The sequence below is a fragment of the Carassius auratus genome, unplaced genomic scaffold (assembly GCF_003368295.1).
Source record: "Carassius auratus strain Wakin unplaced genomic scaffold, ASM336829v1 scaf_tig00021605, whole genome shotgun sequence".
NCBI lineage: Eukaryota > Metazoa > Chordata > Actinopteri > Cypriniformes > Cyprinidae > Carassius > Carassius auratus.
In genome coordinates this window covers 157,501-172,862 of record NW_020525123.1, presented here as the reverse complement: position 1 = coordinate 172,862, position 15,362 = coordinate 157,501, and the positions used below count along the sequence as shown (strand labels likewise).

Here is a 15,362-nt window from a genome sequence, read left to right as displayed (position 1 = left end):
ACCAATGCTGTTCTTTCAATTAATTCCCTGTAAAAACCTGAAAAAAATATTCTCAGCTCTTTTCAACATTAATAATAATCTATTAATATGAGCACAGAGATGTTTAGTTCTCTGGTGACAAGAAAAGTCATGATTGCCTCCAAAGAAAGCATTTGTTACAAAGAGACTTTCACTGATGCACTACTTAAAAAAAGCCAAATCTGCAACCTTTAACAAGTTAAACAATGCAAAAGTTTAAACACTTTGCATGAAAAATTATTTAAAAAAATGTTGTTTGTTTTTAGCAAACTGATTTTGATATTGATAACTGCTGGTTTTGCACATTTATTAAATTTTTTGATTGATTTATTTAGAAAGAATGTCCTCAGTTTACTTTTATTTCTGACAATATTTTCAGGTGGAAGAAGTTTCCATGGCCTATGCCTCCAGTACAAAATGTTCGGAGGGATTGCAGAAATTGTATAACATTTATGGTCTACTTGTATATGTTATGGAGTAAATAATAAATCTTAATTGGTGAAAGGATATTATGTGTATAATATGTATTATAGTGTTAGGTATCTCATAGGTTTCTCACAGATGTGTGTGCAATGGTGGAGCATACATTGGCGGTGGGCTGTAAGGTTCACGCGGGTGTGTGTGTGTGTGGGGGGGGGGGGGTGTAGTACTCATAAAATTTCTTCAAGGTTGGCAGGTATGCGAATGTCTTTGGGATCATTAGAAAATCACAGGCTGGTGACTTTGATCAGGGTTGGAGCTAAACTCTGCAGCGCATTGGACCTCCAGGGCAAGATTTGAGGAAGGGGGCTTTAAATTAATAGACATTGATCGAGCATTTAACATGTTGATTTAATAGATACAGATTTTACACATTAAAGTGTAAAAAAAGGCAAAAGTTATTTTTCATTATGATAAACACACTTTTTCTAGAACATTTGTAACTTGTCATTCTGATGTTTTTGTTTGTTTTATTAGAGATCTGTGATTCATGATGATTCGGATGATCTCTTTGAAAATTCGAGTGTAAATGGTAAAGATGACCAAGACATTCAACGTGACGTCAGACGGAATCATGCATCATTTGCAATGAGTGAACAACATTCCGCTTGTACCACAGCATCCAAAAGAGCAAAAAACACAAGAGTAAGTGTTAATTATTTAAATAGCTTAAATAAAGGGTTTCCGCGGGGTCATAAAAAGTCATAAATTTAACCATAAGAATTTAAGGCCATAAAAGTCATAAAAACGTCCGGATTTTCCATACAATGTCATAAAAAAACATTTAGCCACGTCTTAAATTGATATGCTAGTCCATTAATTTGTTCTTCCATCAAAATACGCTCGCAGCAGCAATGGCATTCATTTGTTTGACCTGTTGTAGTTCTGTATGAGGAATCTGGGTGGTATCACACTGGTATCACAGCGTTCCAGAACTATAAGGTCCATGCGGCAGCATACAGACTTGTCAGAAGGACTTTCACAGAAACCCGCGCGAACTCCGAACATACTGTCATACTGAGTCACTGCTTAGCTTAATTGAAATCATCCTGGCTATCACAATAGTAAAATGTACCTTTAATGATCCATGGTTCGGAGACGGTGGCGTTTAGCAGCTGGCTCAAAGCCCGTCACTAACAATCGGTATCAAGCATCGATCCATACACAAGACGCGGAAAAGGTTAACCGATTAGCTGGTAACTATCGCGCTGTGTTCGGTGCGGAGAGAGAGAGCCGCGTATCACGGACAGTCCCTCCTGCACATGAACCAACAAATACTAATCACAGTTTTGAACAAACAAAAGGACGTGAAAGAGCCCAATTCAGTACCACGGTGTTCAGGTGTTCAGGGGTTCAGGGTTCACGCTGAGAAAGGCGTCTAAAAACACTTGTACACCGAATTTGCTTCTTTTTGCTCTTGTGCCGACAAATACATAGCCTACAAAATATATCAAAATACCCGCCTTGGAAAGTATGCTCAAAAACTTTTTTTTTTTTCAGTTATTTGTATATTCAATTATAATATATTCAGTTATTTGTATGTGTATATATATATATATATATATATATATATATATATATATGTCAAAGTAAACAGTTGAGGAAAAGATGCGTTCATCGTCTCTTAAAGTGACCACGCCTAATTTAGCTATTAGCTGCTGTAATGTTAATCCAAGAAAATGAAAGAAAAATCACTCACTCTCCTTGACTGCATTACTTTGTAGTTTTAATAAGAATTTTAAGCAAACTGTGACATATTAGACCCAAATAATCTTCACAGTGAACTACTAGTGAAATAGATATAAATGTTTTATCTATCTATATATAAAATTGGATCAAAAATTATTCAGCACCTTATAAAGCACCATGCATTTTTTTCTGAATTGCTAATGCAACCTTTTCACACCACAGTCTGAACAAAATGCATTGGTTGGTAATTGGTCAACAAAGTATTGATAGTTGTGTAAATATTATCAGTAACAGTTGTCTGTAGTTTTGGTTTGATTGTAATCCATTACGTACATTTTTATCAAAGTTATGACATTATCAAGACGAATTTAACTCTAAAGTCTTGTCGTATTTTATAACCATTTTAGAAGCAATAGCAATTAAACTGTCTGAATAAATTTTGGTTTGATTGTATATTTAATTTTTACATTGAAGACTATCCAGTGCTATTTTAAATTTAATTATTCGGTTTCTGTACCTGGACACCTACAAACTTGAAAAAAAAAAACTTAAACATTGTGTAAATAGCAAAAATAAATAAAAATAAACAAACATACATACAAATTAGACAATTTCAAACAGGGCGCACTGGTACAACCTTCACCGCTGACCCCAAATACACCCTGCCTCTGGGTGTTGAATACTGTGACCAAACACCAATAACACTTTTTATTTTGGAAAGTAATGCCATAAAATAATTGTTGATTTACAATGTTACTTTACAATGTTACAATTGTTAAGTGTTCCTGTGTTCTTGATACTCAAGAAAAAGAAGGCGAAGGCTTCAGTTTCTTAATCTTAAGACATAATAGAATAACTCTTCAAATAATAAAACTTGTTACTTTCAATGAAAAGTCAATAATAAATACTTTTGAAAGGAATTTTAATGACTGAATTTATTTATCGTAATTCGTGTAGGTCATAAATTCAAATCCTAATAGTCATGAAAAGGTCTTAAAAAGTCTTAAATTTGACTGATTAAACCCTGCAGAAACCCTGTAAATAGAATAGAATGGAAAATAGCCTATGATAGAGGATTAAATTAACTGAATGGTCATTGTCTTTCAAGGCTAGAGGGAAGATCGCGGAGTACTCGGATGTTTCGAGCGAAGATGAGTTATCTGTTAGTGAGGAAGAGTACATTCCTGATACATCAGAGAGTTACACATCAGATAGTAGCATGAGCTTTACTGCTTCACCAAAGGGTAAAGAAAAAAAGTTACAGACTTTGCCAGTCCGGAGCAGTTCAGCTGTGAACAGAATCAAAAAGTTCAGTATTCAAAGCAGCGGTGACTTAGGGGGCTCCCAGAACCACGACATAGCCAAAGTTCCTGACACATCTTCCATTCTTGACAGCGCAACATCAGTAGTTATCCCAGCTGTAATTAAAAAGAGAGGTGGATTGAGAATGTACAGCAAAAAACAACAGTGCTTTTTTTGTGAAGGTGCTTTTACAAAAATTTCTAGACACCTGGAACGAAAGCATAGAAATGAGGTAGAGGTAGCAAAAGCGTTAAGTCATCCAAAGGGCTCAAAAGAAAGGAGGATGCAACTTGAGTATCTACGTAACAAAGGGAACTTTGCTTACAATAGTACTGTTATTAATACAGGTGCAGGACTGATGATTCCGCGGAAACTGCCCAAAAAGAACCTGGAGGGGGAAAGTTTTATGCACTGCATTTACTGCAAAGGACTCTTCTTAAAAAAAACTTTGTGGCGACATGTCAAGGTTTGCAAATTCAAGCCTGGTGATGAGAAGCCGAAACCTGGAAAAACCCGTGTCCAGGTTCTTTGTGGCTTTGCACAACCTCCCCCACCAGGAGTAACTCATGGTGTTTGGAAGCTGTTAAATTCCATGAACCAGGACCAAGTGGCACTTGAGACTAGAAATGACTGGTGCATTTTAGAGTTAGGAAAGCATCTTTACAACAAGTATGGATCGAGAGTTAAAATGCATGAACACATCCGCCAAAAGATGAGGGAGCTTGGAAGACTCCTAATATGTGCAAGAGAGGTATCCCCCCTTACATCTATTAAAGAGCTCATTCATCCCACAAACTTCATGCATACCATCAATGCAGTTAAAAGGGCTGCTGGCTACAATGAAGAGACCAATGTATTTGAAAAGGCTAGTGTGGCTGTGAAACTTGGACAGAGTCTGAACAAAATCGCAATGCTCATTGAGAGCCACTCTACTATTAGAGGAGACGAAAAGACAGGAAAAATTGCGAACAGTTTTCAACAGCTTTATAAGTCCAGATGGCCCGAATACATTTCTACAACAGCCCGGCGAACACTGGAGGAAGCAAAATGGAATTCCCCACAATTACTTCCATTCACAGAAGATGTTAAGCTCCTTCATATATATCTTGACGAGCAAGAGAAGACCCATCGCAAACTCTTGTTAACACAGCCATCATCTCAGCACTGGGCAAAACTGGCCAAGATCACGTTAACTCAGGTTATGCTTTTCAATCGTAGACGAGAAGGGGAAGTGTCACAAATGCCATTGTCTGCATACATCTCCAGCAACCAATCGGATGCTCATCCAGATATTAGCATGGCCCTCACAGATTTAGAAAATAAACTGTGTCAGTACTTCAAGCGTGTAGAAATTAGAGGCAAAAGAGGCAGAAAGGTTCCCGTGCTTCTCACACCTTCCATGCAAGAATCAATCAGCCTGCTTCTTGAAAATCGGAATACCTGTGGAATTCCAAATGAAAATCCTTTTCTCTTTGCACGCCCGTATGCAATGACATTTTTCAGAGGCTCTGATTGCATTCGCGAATTTGCTGTTGCATGTAGTGCAAAAAATCCTCAGACTCTTACATCAACAAAGTTGAGAAAACAGATCGGGACACTTTCTGAAGTTCTTAATCTTAGCAACACAGAGTTAGATCAGTTGGCAGACTTTCTAGGCCATGACATTCGAGTTCATCGTCAATTTTACAGGTTACCTGAAGGCACCCTCCAACTGGCCAAAATTAGTAAAATTCTTCTGGCCCTCGAAAAAGGACGCTTGGCAGACTTTAAAGGGCGAAATCTTAATGAAATCAACATAGATCCAGAAGGTACTATACACCGTACACAACATGGGTTCAGATTTTGGGAATGCTTTGAATAACATTACCTTGTATTTTAAATAATATATTTCTGTTAGGGGTGCACTAATCAATATCGGCCAATCATTAATGCGCATCTCGTCAGTAAAGCCGGTTCTCTAATCAGCTGTAAATTCCACCAGGCCGTTGTTAAATGACTAGCTGCGCAAATAAACGCTGTATCAAAATATCACGCACCTGGTGCAATTTACAGCTGATTAGAGAACCGGCTTTACTGACGAGATACGCATTAATGATCGGCCAATCTTGATCGGTGCACCCCTAATTTCTGTATTTTCTACTTTTTAGAGGAAGTTACAGTGGACAGTGATTTGGAGGAGTCCACTTCTAGTCCAAAAGGTAATGATTACATAATGTCAGTTTCAATTTATGTTTGCCTAAATAATGGGACATCGGATGCCCATTTTCCGGAGTTGGACTGATTCTTTAGGGTCTTCATATAATGTCTGCAAAATACCCGTCTGCCAACTCTGAAACCCGGCAGCAGTTCAAGCGGATGATGTAGCACGTCGGCATTGCGTGATTACTGAGAGCACAGAGAGAGAACAAAACAAAATGCTGTTCACAAATTATATATATATTTGCTTGTTTGTTTGTTTTAGTGTTTATAGCTCTTTTGAAGCCAAGAACTCAACCATCTGGAGTCCATTGATCAGCCTGTTTCTTCCTCTTCTTATCACAGCACTCGCCTAAACCTGGCTCCTGGTCAGGTACACTTGTCCCCATTAGCACTCCAATTAACTCACTCATCAAGCCCCACATAAAAGCACACACCTGAGAATCATTCACTGTCCGGTCTCATAAACTGTTTTTATCCTCCATGAAGTCCGAGATCTAGATGATTTTGTGCAGGAGTTTGTGAATTATGGTCAACTCGCCGCATGTGATGACCTTACCTTAATGAAGGGATTCTGGTGCGGTTTGGAGGAAGATATCCATCTCGTCATGCTGAGAGCTTATCCATGCTGGTCATTGAAGAATTATATCAACTTCGCGCTGTGGTTTGCCAGATTAGACTTCACCATGGATGAGGCGAAGTCCCGTCCACAGTCGTCACGTGGATGCTGTTGCGCTCTGTTCCACTTGCTGTTCCCCAGCTGAGCTTGCATTTGCCAGCCGCCGGTGCCTCAAGTCCTGAATCACTCTCCATGGCTCTGCTGTTCAGCCCGCACTCATGCCCAACACCACCATCCGCGGCCAACACAAGTCTGTAGCCGTCAACGGTTTACTCAAGCTGAGTGCCATCTGTGGCAAAGCCTGTGCCGCTGCCCAAAGCAAGATTAATGCCGCCATAAGGTCCTATGGCAAGGCCTTATAACATTAAGATGCCCGCACCTTACAAATGCCCTCCCCTGTGTCAGATTCCCCAGAGCTCAGCCTAGTGCCTGTTTCTCTTTAGCACCCATTAGTTCCTGTAGGCAAACAGGTAGGTATTCTGGATTTGACACTTCTCCCTGAGTTCTCAGCTCCTCTCCTCACCCCAGAGCCTTCATTTCCGTTGGCTCCATTGGTTCTGTCCAGTTCTCCTCCTCCAGAGCCTCCGCGGGTCCCGTCCAGTTCCGCTCCTCCAGAGGGTCCTTAAGTGCCATCTTCTCCTTAAGTGTCATCTTCGCCCACTAGAGCCCACTCCTCCTCAGCGCCCCCATGAACCTAAGACCCTGGACTTTCCCAATTATTTTTTTGGGGGGCTATATAGCCATGGCTGAGTTAAGGGTGGGTGGGCTGTGGGCCAAGATTATCATCGTCGAGCTGCCTGCTCTGCCATGGCCCCCCAGTAACCTGATCCACCATGGCCTCCTGGGTCTCCTACTCCATCATGGCTCCCCGACTTACCTGGAGGTCCTCCTTTACTCCATCCTATTCCTGCCCTGCACCAGCCCCGGGGCTTATTACAGCTCGGGACGAGCCTTCCGGGAGGGGAAGTACTGTCACAAGATTAGCATCTTTCTTCCGCATCTCATCACAGCACTCACCTGGCTCCTGATCATGCACACCTGCAGCCCATGAGCACTTTGCTGAACATAAAAGCACATACCTCAGAATCATTCACTATCCAGTCTCATAAACTCGATGTGGACTAAGCAAGCTATTACCTTCCTGTGATACTTGCCACCTGTCTCCTTCCTCAGTGATCCCTTCCGTCTCCAGCTCAATTCTCTAGTCGAGGTGTCTGTTTCCCGTCAGTCCTGGTCTCCACTCTCCGTCTCTATGAGTCTCCTGTATAGCAAGAAAGATCAGATTATTTCCTGGATCATCCTCTAGACAAATCTCAGTGCTGGCATACTCACCTGAACAATCTCCACTCAGCTCCTTTGCTCTCCTGTTGTTAAATAAACTTCGCCGTTGTTTACTTACCTCGCTCTCTGACCAGTAACTGTTACAGAAATATTTCCATCAAAAACCTAAATTTCTTTTCGACTGAAGACCGAAGTACATACACATCCTAGATGAAATTGGGGTGAGTAAAGTGTCATGAAATGGTTATGTTTGAAAGTGGTCCTAGAACATTGATCCTCAAATCTGGCTCACGAAATTCATTTTCCTGCAAAGTTTAGCTCTAACCCAAATCAAACACGCATGAGTTTGCTAATCGGTGTCTTCAGGATCATTAGAAAATCACAGGCAGGTGTGTTTTAATTAGAGTCGGAGCTAAACTCTGCAGGAAACTGGATCTCGCGAGCCAGATTTGAGGATCACTGTCCTAGAATAACTTTTATATTTTTCCTTTTCACTTTGGAGTATTACAAGCTCTTGGTGCATAAAAAACATCTGTTAAGTTACGAAGACTAAAGTCTTAAATCCAAAGAGATATTCTTTATTGAAGTTAGGAGTCTGCCACACACCCCTAAAATGGCCCGTTCTAACACACCCCCACATCTCTACGCAAACATTTGGGGGTGATTTGCACCGAACCGCCCAAATGTATACGCAGAGAAAGTAATCATCATTTCTTCACTGTATGTTGTCATGTGCGCCGGTGACACGGACTGTTTTCTGAAAATGGGAGAGAGAAAGGCAGGTTGTGCATTTAACCGCTCTCCAGCTCGCCCTGCTCTGAGCGGGCCGCAAACCCTCATCATTCTGTGGTCAGTCAAGTGAGGTATATTTACACTGTTGATGGACAACACGGACATTACAGAGAGTCTGGCGCTTCTTACAGCCTGGCAGGAAGTTACATTTTATAATGTGCTACCTAACTTTACTATTTAAACGCGAAGTGCTTGTGGTTTGTTTCTCCAATTACAAATGCCGATATGTTGTTATGTTTACGTCGCGACGTGTAAAAAGACAATATAAGTCATAAACAGTAATTATGTTCCCGCTTAACACAACAAAAGCCTCATTTGAAATGGCTTTTAATGTTTTTTGCGGGGATGTTTTTTGTAAGGGGCATAACATTTCCGTCAAACGCTTGACTTTGGGCAATCACAATGCACTGGATTGCTGGCCAATCGGAGCATACCTCGGTGTCTTGCAGCTCTGAATTTAGACCAAATCCACCGGTATCAGAAAGGCGGGGCTTACAGGAGATAAAATAATATAAAATATGTGGAAAATAATGCTGTTTATTTTTTATTTAAACCCAGTAAACACATTGCATGATACCAATTAAACACAAAAATGATCTTTTATATATACATATGACAAAATGCTGGTGAGGACCGTAAAGAGAAAAGAATAACTTAACTGGCAGGTTCCAGGTCTGGATATGCATGGGAAAAAATAATTTAGTATGGAAAGAATTTGTTTCCAGACTGTTTCACCTATTCAGTTTTTTTTTTTTTTTTTTTTTTTTTGTAATTGAGTTGAATCTGCTGATTTAAAGGGTGATATGTCTATAACACCTAAAACTTCTAGTAGATGGGTCCCCAGGACTGAAATTGAGAAACGCTATACTCAGGGCTGGACTATAATTCAATTTCTATCTATGAATCTATCTATCTATCTATCTATCTATCTATCTATCTATCTATCTATCTATCTATCTATATATATGTATGTGATTTTTTTTTTTTTTTTTCAGTAAAATTGATTTGATTTATTAAACACATTTACGATATTTTGGTACAGGCTGCGTTATCCCATACATTTATTTATTTGCGTGGTTGAATTTGTTGAATAAACATGAGCACTGCACATTTCAAAATCAATATAGATATTGGAATTATATCTTATAGACCGAAATTAAGAAATGTATTGCGACGTAAATTTTGGCAATATTGTTCTGCCCTGATCCTGATTGCACCTCAGGAACTTTGTGTTCTTGAGATGACTGTCTTTTTGGCTGCAGAGATTTGTCAATACTCAAGACTGGCTTAATTTTTACTTTCAGAGTGCACCACAGTATCATCATCACAGCACACGGTTTGTGAGAACGGCACACTTCCAGCAGACCCAGTCTCCAAAAAAAAGAGAGGTATGATAATACTTAGGTATGATGATACTTCACTTAATGCCGATTGTCCTGAAAAAAAAGTGAATTTTACCGTAGTACAGTGCTGACTTCGTAGCCTACTTTGACTGAATTCTTTGCTTGCTTTATTTATTTCTTCTTATATATGACTCTATACTTTGTACCTATACCTTTATAGTGGCTATTATTGTTCATTAAAACTGACGTTAACAAAAGTTAGGTTTGTGCCTATTTCATGCTTTCCCACATACACCACGCCTAACAAGTAAGGTCAGTGAAAACACAAGCCTGATCAGGTTTACCTGTACCGAGCTGAACTGTACCATACCACTCAGGTTGATGCAAGTGTTTCTCATGGGTAAAATGCTAATGTGTCTCTCCCCCCCCCACAGGTTACGTTAAGAAGACGGCCTGGAACAAACTTGAGATACAGGCTGTGGAGAAGCATATGATGAGGTTTATTAACAATCACAAAATTCCAGGAAAGGCAGACTGCATGAGGTGTAAAGAGGCGGAACCACTTGCACTTAAAAATAGAGAGTGGTCTACACTTAAATTTTACATCAAAAATCGAATCTCCGCTCTAAACAGAAAATATCTGCCAAATTAATTGACACACTGTCAGACTGAATTGTTCATTGGTAGAAACAAGCTTTTATAGTTTTAAAACAAGCTTCCATAGTCAAATGGTTAGCGCAATAGACCATCAGTTCCATATTATTGTTTGGAAATGTAGATTGTTCTTTCGAAAATTAAGGCATTTTAAATAACTTTTAGACTGGAGTCTTTTTTTTCATCCTTGTCTGCTTCAAATGTAGAATTGTTTTTCTATAAATGCAGACATGGTAGATTTCCATTCTATTGTACTTGTTTTCAAAAACTTGAGAATGCAGTGTTTGTCTTGAAGGGTTTTATTAATATATTTTTTTTTAATTCAACTAGTGTTTACTGTGAACATCTTTATGAAATATTTCTGCAAATTTTTGTGGACGACTGAAACTTATGCTAATGTTTCTGACCCTGACTGTTGACGTACTAATGTTATGAGTTTTGAAAATGTATGTCATATACTGTATAACACTTTTTTTTTTTTACTAAACCTTTAAAAGTACTAAGTTAATTTTGTTTCTACATCTAAAACAAACATCTCCAAAATCAATTAAAGCATGGAGCAGATTGTAGCTCCTTTTCTGTCTAAAGTACGCAGATTCTCTTTTGTGTGTGAGTCCAGTCCCCACAATGACCAAAAACTGATGTTGAGTGTGTTTATAGTCCCCACAATGACCAAAAACTGGTGTTGAGTGTGTGTTTATAGTCCCCACAATGACCAAAAACTGGTGTTGAGTGTGTTTAGATACGATCCCCACAATGACCAAAAACTGGTGTTGAGTGTGTGTTTATAGTCCCAACAATGACCAAAAACTGGTGTTGAGTGTGTGTTTATAGTCCCAACAATGACCAAAAACTGGTGTTGAGTGTGTTTAGATACGATCCCCACAATGACCAAAAACTGGTGTTGAGTGTGTGTTTATAGTCCCCACAATGACCAAAAACTGGTGTTGAGTGTGTTTAGATACGATCCCCACAATGACCAAAAACTGGTGTTGAGTGTGTGTTTAAAGTCCCCACAATGACCAAAAACTGGTGTTGAGTGTGTTTAGATACGATCCCCACAATGACCAAAAACTGGTGTTGAGTGTGTTTAGATACGATCCCCACAATTACCAAAAACTGGTGTTTAGTGTGTGAGTCCAGTCCCCACAATGACCAAAAACTGGTTGTGTGTTAGCCGGACCCCAGATATACTCAATACCTGAAAGGTCCCCACAAGTGACCACTGTGTCAGGTTTGTAATTTTTTTAGTTAAATATTTGTAATCTGCAGTGATACTTTGAAACAGGCTTTTTAGCTTTTGTCAAATAATTTTTTTTAGGTCTGTAAGATCATAGGAATGGGTGGTCCCCACTATGTAACAATACTGACAGGTGACCCCCACAATGCACAAAAACAAGTATGTGTGTGTTTGTGTGTGTGTCTCTCTGTGTGTGTGTGTGTGTGTGTGTATGTGTATAGTGTGTGTGTGTGTGTCTGTGTGTGTGTGTGTGTGTGTGTGTGTCTCTCTGTGTGTGTGTGTGTGTGTGTGTGTGTCTCTCTCTCTCTGTGTGTGTCTCTGTGTGTGTGTGTTTGTGTGTGTCTCTCTCTCTCTGTGTGTCTCTGTGTGTGTGAGTGTGTCTCTCTCTCTCTGTGTCTCTGTGTGTGTGTGTGTGTGTGTGAGTGTGTGTCTCTCTCTCTGTGTGTCTCTGTGTGTGTGTGTGTGTGTGTGTGTGTGTGTGAGTGTGTCTCTGTGTGTGTGTGTCTCTCTCTGTGTGTGTGTCTCTCTGTGTGTGTGTGTGTGTGTGTGTGTTTCTCTCTCTCTGTGTGTGTGTGTGTCTCTGTGTGTGTGTGTCTCTGTGTGTCTCTCTCTCTGTGTGTATGTGTGTGAGTGTGAGTGTGTGTGTGTGTGTGTGTGTGTGTGTGTGTCTCTCTCTGTGTGTGTGTCTCTCTGTGTGTGTGTGTGTGTGAGTGTGTGTCTCTCTCTCTGTGTGTCTCTGTGTGTGTGTGTGTGTGTGTGTGTGTGTGTGAGTGTGTCTCTGTGTGTGTGTGTCTCTCTCTGTGTGTGTGTCTCTCTGTGTGTGTGTGTGTGTGTGTTTCTCTCTCTCTGTGTGTGTGTGTGTCTCTGTGTGTGTGTGTGTGTGTGTGTGTGTGTGTGTGAGTGTGTCTCTGTGTGTGTGTGTCTCTCTCTGTGTGTGTGTCTCTCTGTGTGTGTGTGTGTGTGTGTGTGTGTTTCTCTCTCTCTGTGTGTGTGTGTGTCTCTGTGTGTGTGTGTCTCTGTGTGTCTCTCTCTCTGTGTGTATGTGTGTGAGTGTGAGTGTGTGTGTGTGTGTGTGTGTGTGTGTGTGTCTCTCTCTGTGTGTGTGTCTCTCTGTGTGTGTGTGTGTGTGAGTGTGTGTCTCTCTCTCTGTGTGTCTCTGTGTGTGTGTGTGTGTGTGTGTGTGTGTGTGAGTGTGTCTCTGTGTGTGTGTGTCTCTCTCTGTGTGTGTGTCTCTCTGTGTGTGTGTGTGTGTGTGTGTGTTTCTCTCTCTCTGTGTGTGTGTGTGTCTCTGTGTGTGTGTGTCTCTGTGTGTCTCTCTCTCTGTGTGTATGTGTGTGAGTGTGAGTGTGTGTGTGTGTGTGTGTGTGTGTGTGTCTCTCTCTGTGTGTGTGTCTCTCTGTGTGTGTGTGTGTGTGTGTGTGTTTCTCTCTCTCTGTGTGTGTGTGTGTGTGTCTCTCTCTGTGTGTGTGTGTGTGTGTGTGTGTGTCTCTGTGTGTCTCTGTGTGTGTTTGTGTGTGTGTGTGTGTGTGTATGTGTGAGACTCACCAGTGGTGGAGGAGATGTTGACGTCGATGCTGATTTCGGGGATGGCTCCTCCTCTGAGAGCTGCTACACAGGTGTAGGTGCCGAAGTCGGTGAACTTGAGGTCGATGATGTCCAGGTTGGTGGTTCCGGGCGAGATGTCGGGGTCAGTCTGTGTGATGACCATGCGCTCGGAGCTGCGTAACGCCCGGCCGTTCTTCAGCCAGCTGAACTGCAGCTCCTCGGGCGGCGTGGCCTCCACCTGACACGAGATCTTCACCTCGCGGCCGATCTGGATGTTATCGTCGTTGTGGTACGGGTCCGGAGTGATCCAGAAGCGACCCTTCTTCAGCGCTGAGCAAACACAGAAACTCAAACATGACGCTCTGCGCAGGACTCACAACTGAACACCCCGCTCTTAAACACACAACCACACACCTGTGCTTTACTTTCTTTCAGATTCAATTATAATCATTGATTATTTAATCATTATTTAATCCAATGAAACCATTGATGCCAATAATAATAAAAAAAAAAACTTTATTTTTAAGAGTGTAGATCTTCAAGATTCTCAAATTTACAAAAAAAAAAAAAAAAACGATGGCAGAGGAATAAAACAAAAAACTAAACAATACAACAATAAACTAACCCTGAAAAAATATACTCAAAACAACAATAATACTTTTTTTAAATAATTACAATTATTTATTAATATTTTGTTGATAAAAGCATGTTAGAAAAAAATAAAATAAAAAATGTAAATAAAGTTAACAAAATTCAAAAGCAATATTAAAATAAAATAATAATAATAAAAATAATAATAATAATAATTATTATAATTATTATTAAATTGATAAAATATAAAAACTATTTCAAATTTTTGTTCATTTAACGATGTACTACAATAACTACACCTAAAACTGAATTACAAATTAATAAATAATATATATATATATAAATATATATTTAAAACAATAACTAATAAAATTATAAATACACACACATACAACAACAAAAATAATAATAAAAATGAAAAAAGCACATAAGAAAATGACAATTAAAACAAAAACTAAAAAATAAGTTTAACAATTTTGTTACTTAAAATAAACTTAATTAAATATATATATATATATTTTAAATGTAAATTTATTTATAAAATTTAACTTGGTGTATTGAAATTGCACCACTACATAAATCCTTTAATTTGGAGGTTTGAGTTAAAGTATAGATTTTTAAAATTAACATTAATTCGTTGCTTTAGTGAGCATCATCACTATATATATACTGTATAATGACACTTTTCCTCTTCTGCTGATGTCATCGAGGCTGAGGGGGAGGGGAAAATAACCAATTAACCAATGATAATGCATTAACTCAAATCCTCACTGCACAGCTCTGTTTCTCGATACAGATGTTCAGTGTAGTTGGGTTTTGTTTTTAAGCAGAGTTCCTGAATCTGACATGATGGAAATACAAATGAGCTGCTCATCAAGATGGTCTTCTGGAAAGATAAACGCTTGAATAGATGGAGGTTTGTGGCGTTTCAGATCCTCCTCTCTTTCAGCATGCAGACTGTTTACAGCTGAATATTATCTGGCAAATGAAAGAGCAGTCGGAGCGTTTTATCTTCTCCCACACAACATTATCAAGCTAAACTGAGGAGGAGAGCGTGAAGAAATCAGAAACAAAGACTCAAACCACGGACAGAGATGAGATTAAGAAGAGAAGAGATAAAGTCTTAGAAAGGCTGCATGTATTTGAGAAAACAAAGAAACAACAACAACACATAAACAGTAAAAATTGTGAAATAATATAGCAATTTAAAATATGGTTTCTATGTCAATATATAGTTAATTTGTTCATATTTACCAAATCCATTTTTGTCATTGGTCAGTGAAAACTTTGGAAATATTTTCTCTGTACTTTTATCAATTAAATAAAAGTTAGAAAGAATTAAAAAAAAAATTGTATTGCAACTTCTCTGGAAATGGGGTTGCACGACCTTTTCGTTAATTCAAATAAATATAAAAACCAAAAGTGAAACTAAAATATTTATAATAAAATTATAATAAAAAATCATTTTTTATTAACAGAAATAAAAAATACAGACTGAATTAAAACATTTTTGTTAGCTGAAATCAAACTAAATTAACTGAAATCAAGATAAAAAAAAAAACAACTGGGAAAAATGAAATAAAGATAATAAAGTAAAATAAGCATTTTTCTC

General features: G+C 39.0%; 2 protein-coding genes across 3 annotated transcripts in view; one reads left to right on the top strand and one right to left on the bottom strand.

The window, feature by feature from the left end:
• The first annotated feature begins 728 nt into the window (after window positions 1-728).
• LOC113077126 (uncharacterized) lies at window positions 729-10,964 on the top strand. Of its 2 annotated transcripts, none has more exons than XM_026249580.1 (5): window positions 729-1,143; window positions 3,296-5,297; window positions 5,637-5,687; window positions 9,682-9,765; window positions 10,155-10,964. In XM_026249580.1, exons 1-5 carry the CDS (start codon window positions 1,087-1,089, stop codon window positions 10,370-10,372), a joined length of 2,412 nt encoding a protein of 803 aa, XP_026105365.1. In that variant the 5' UTR covers window positions 729-1,086; the 3' UTR covers window positions 10,373-10,964. The 2 variants fall into 2 exon arrangements, with proteins under 2 accessions (XP_026105365.1, XP_026105366.1); XM_026249581.1 differs by having other exon boundaries at window positions 1,012-1,143; window positions 3,837-5,297.
• Window positions 10,965-11,483: 519 nt separating this feature from the next.
• LOC113077124 (MAM domain-containing glycosylphosphatidylinositol anchor protein 2-like) overlaps window positions 11,484-15,362 on the bottom strand; it is a 64,274-nt gene continuing 60,395 nt past the window's right edge. The window contains exons 7-8 of the mRNA XM_026249577.1: window positions 13,121-13,489; window positions 11,484-11,575 (exon numbers count right to left, since the gene is read on the bottom strand). Of these exons, the coding sequence (XP_026105362.1) occupies window positions 11,484-11,575; window positions 13,121-13,489 (461 nt within the window). The remainder of the gene's footprint in view (window positions 11,576-13,120; window positions 13,490-15,362) is intronic.

Bases quoted from the DNA above. Each gene is read 5' to 3' on its own strand.
- LOC113077126 (XM_026249580.1), top strand. From the start codon at position 1,087: ATGAGTGAACAACATTCCGCTTGTACCACAGCATCCAAAAGAGCAAAA. The intron at 1,144-3,295 runs GTAAGTGTTAAT...TTGTCTTTCAAG, and splicing joins AAAGAGCAAAAAACACAAGA to GCTAGAGGGAAGATCGCGGA. The intron at 9,766-10,154 runs GTATGATAATAC...CCCCCCCCACAG, and splicing joins AGTCTCCAAAAAAAAGAGAG to GTTACGTTAAGAAGACGGCC.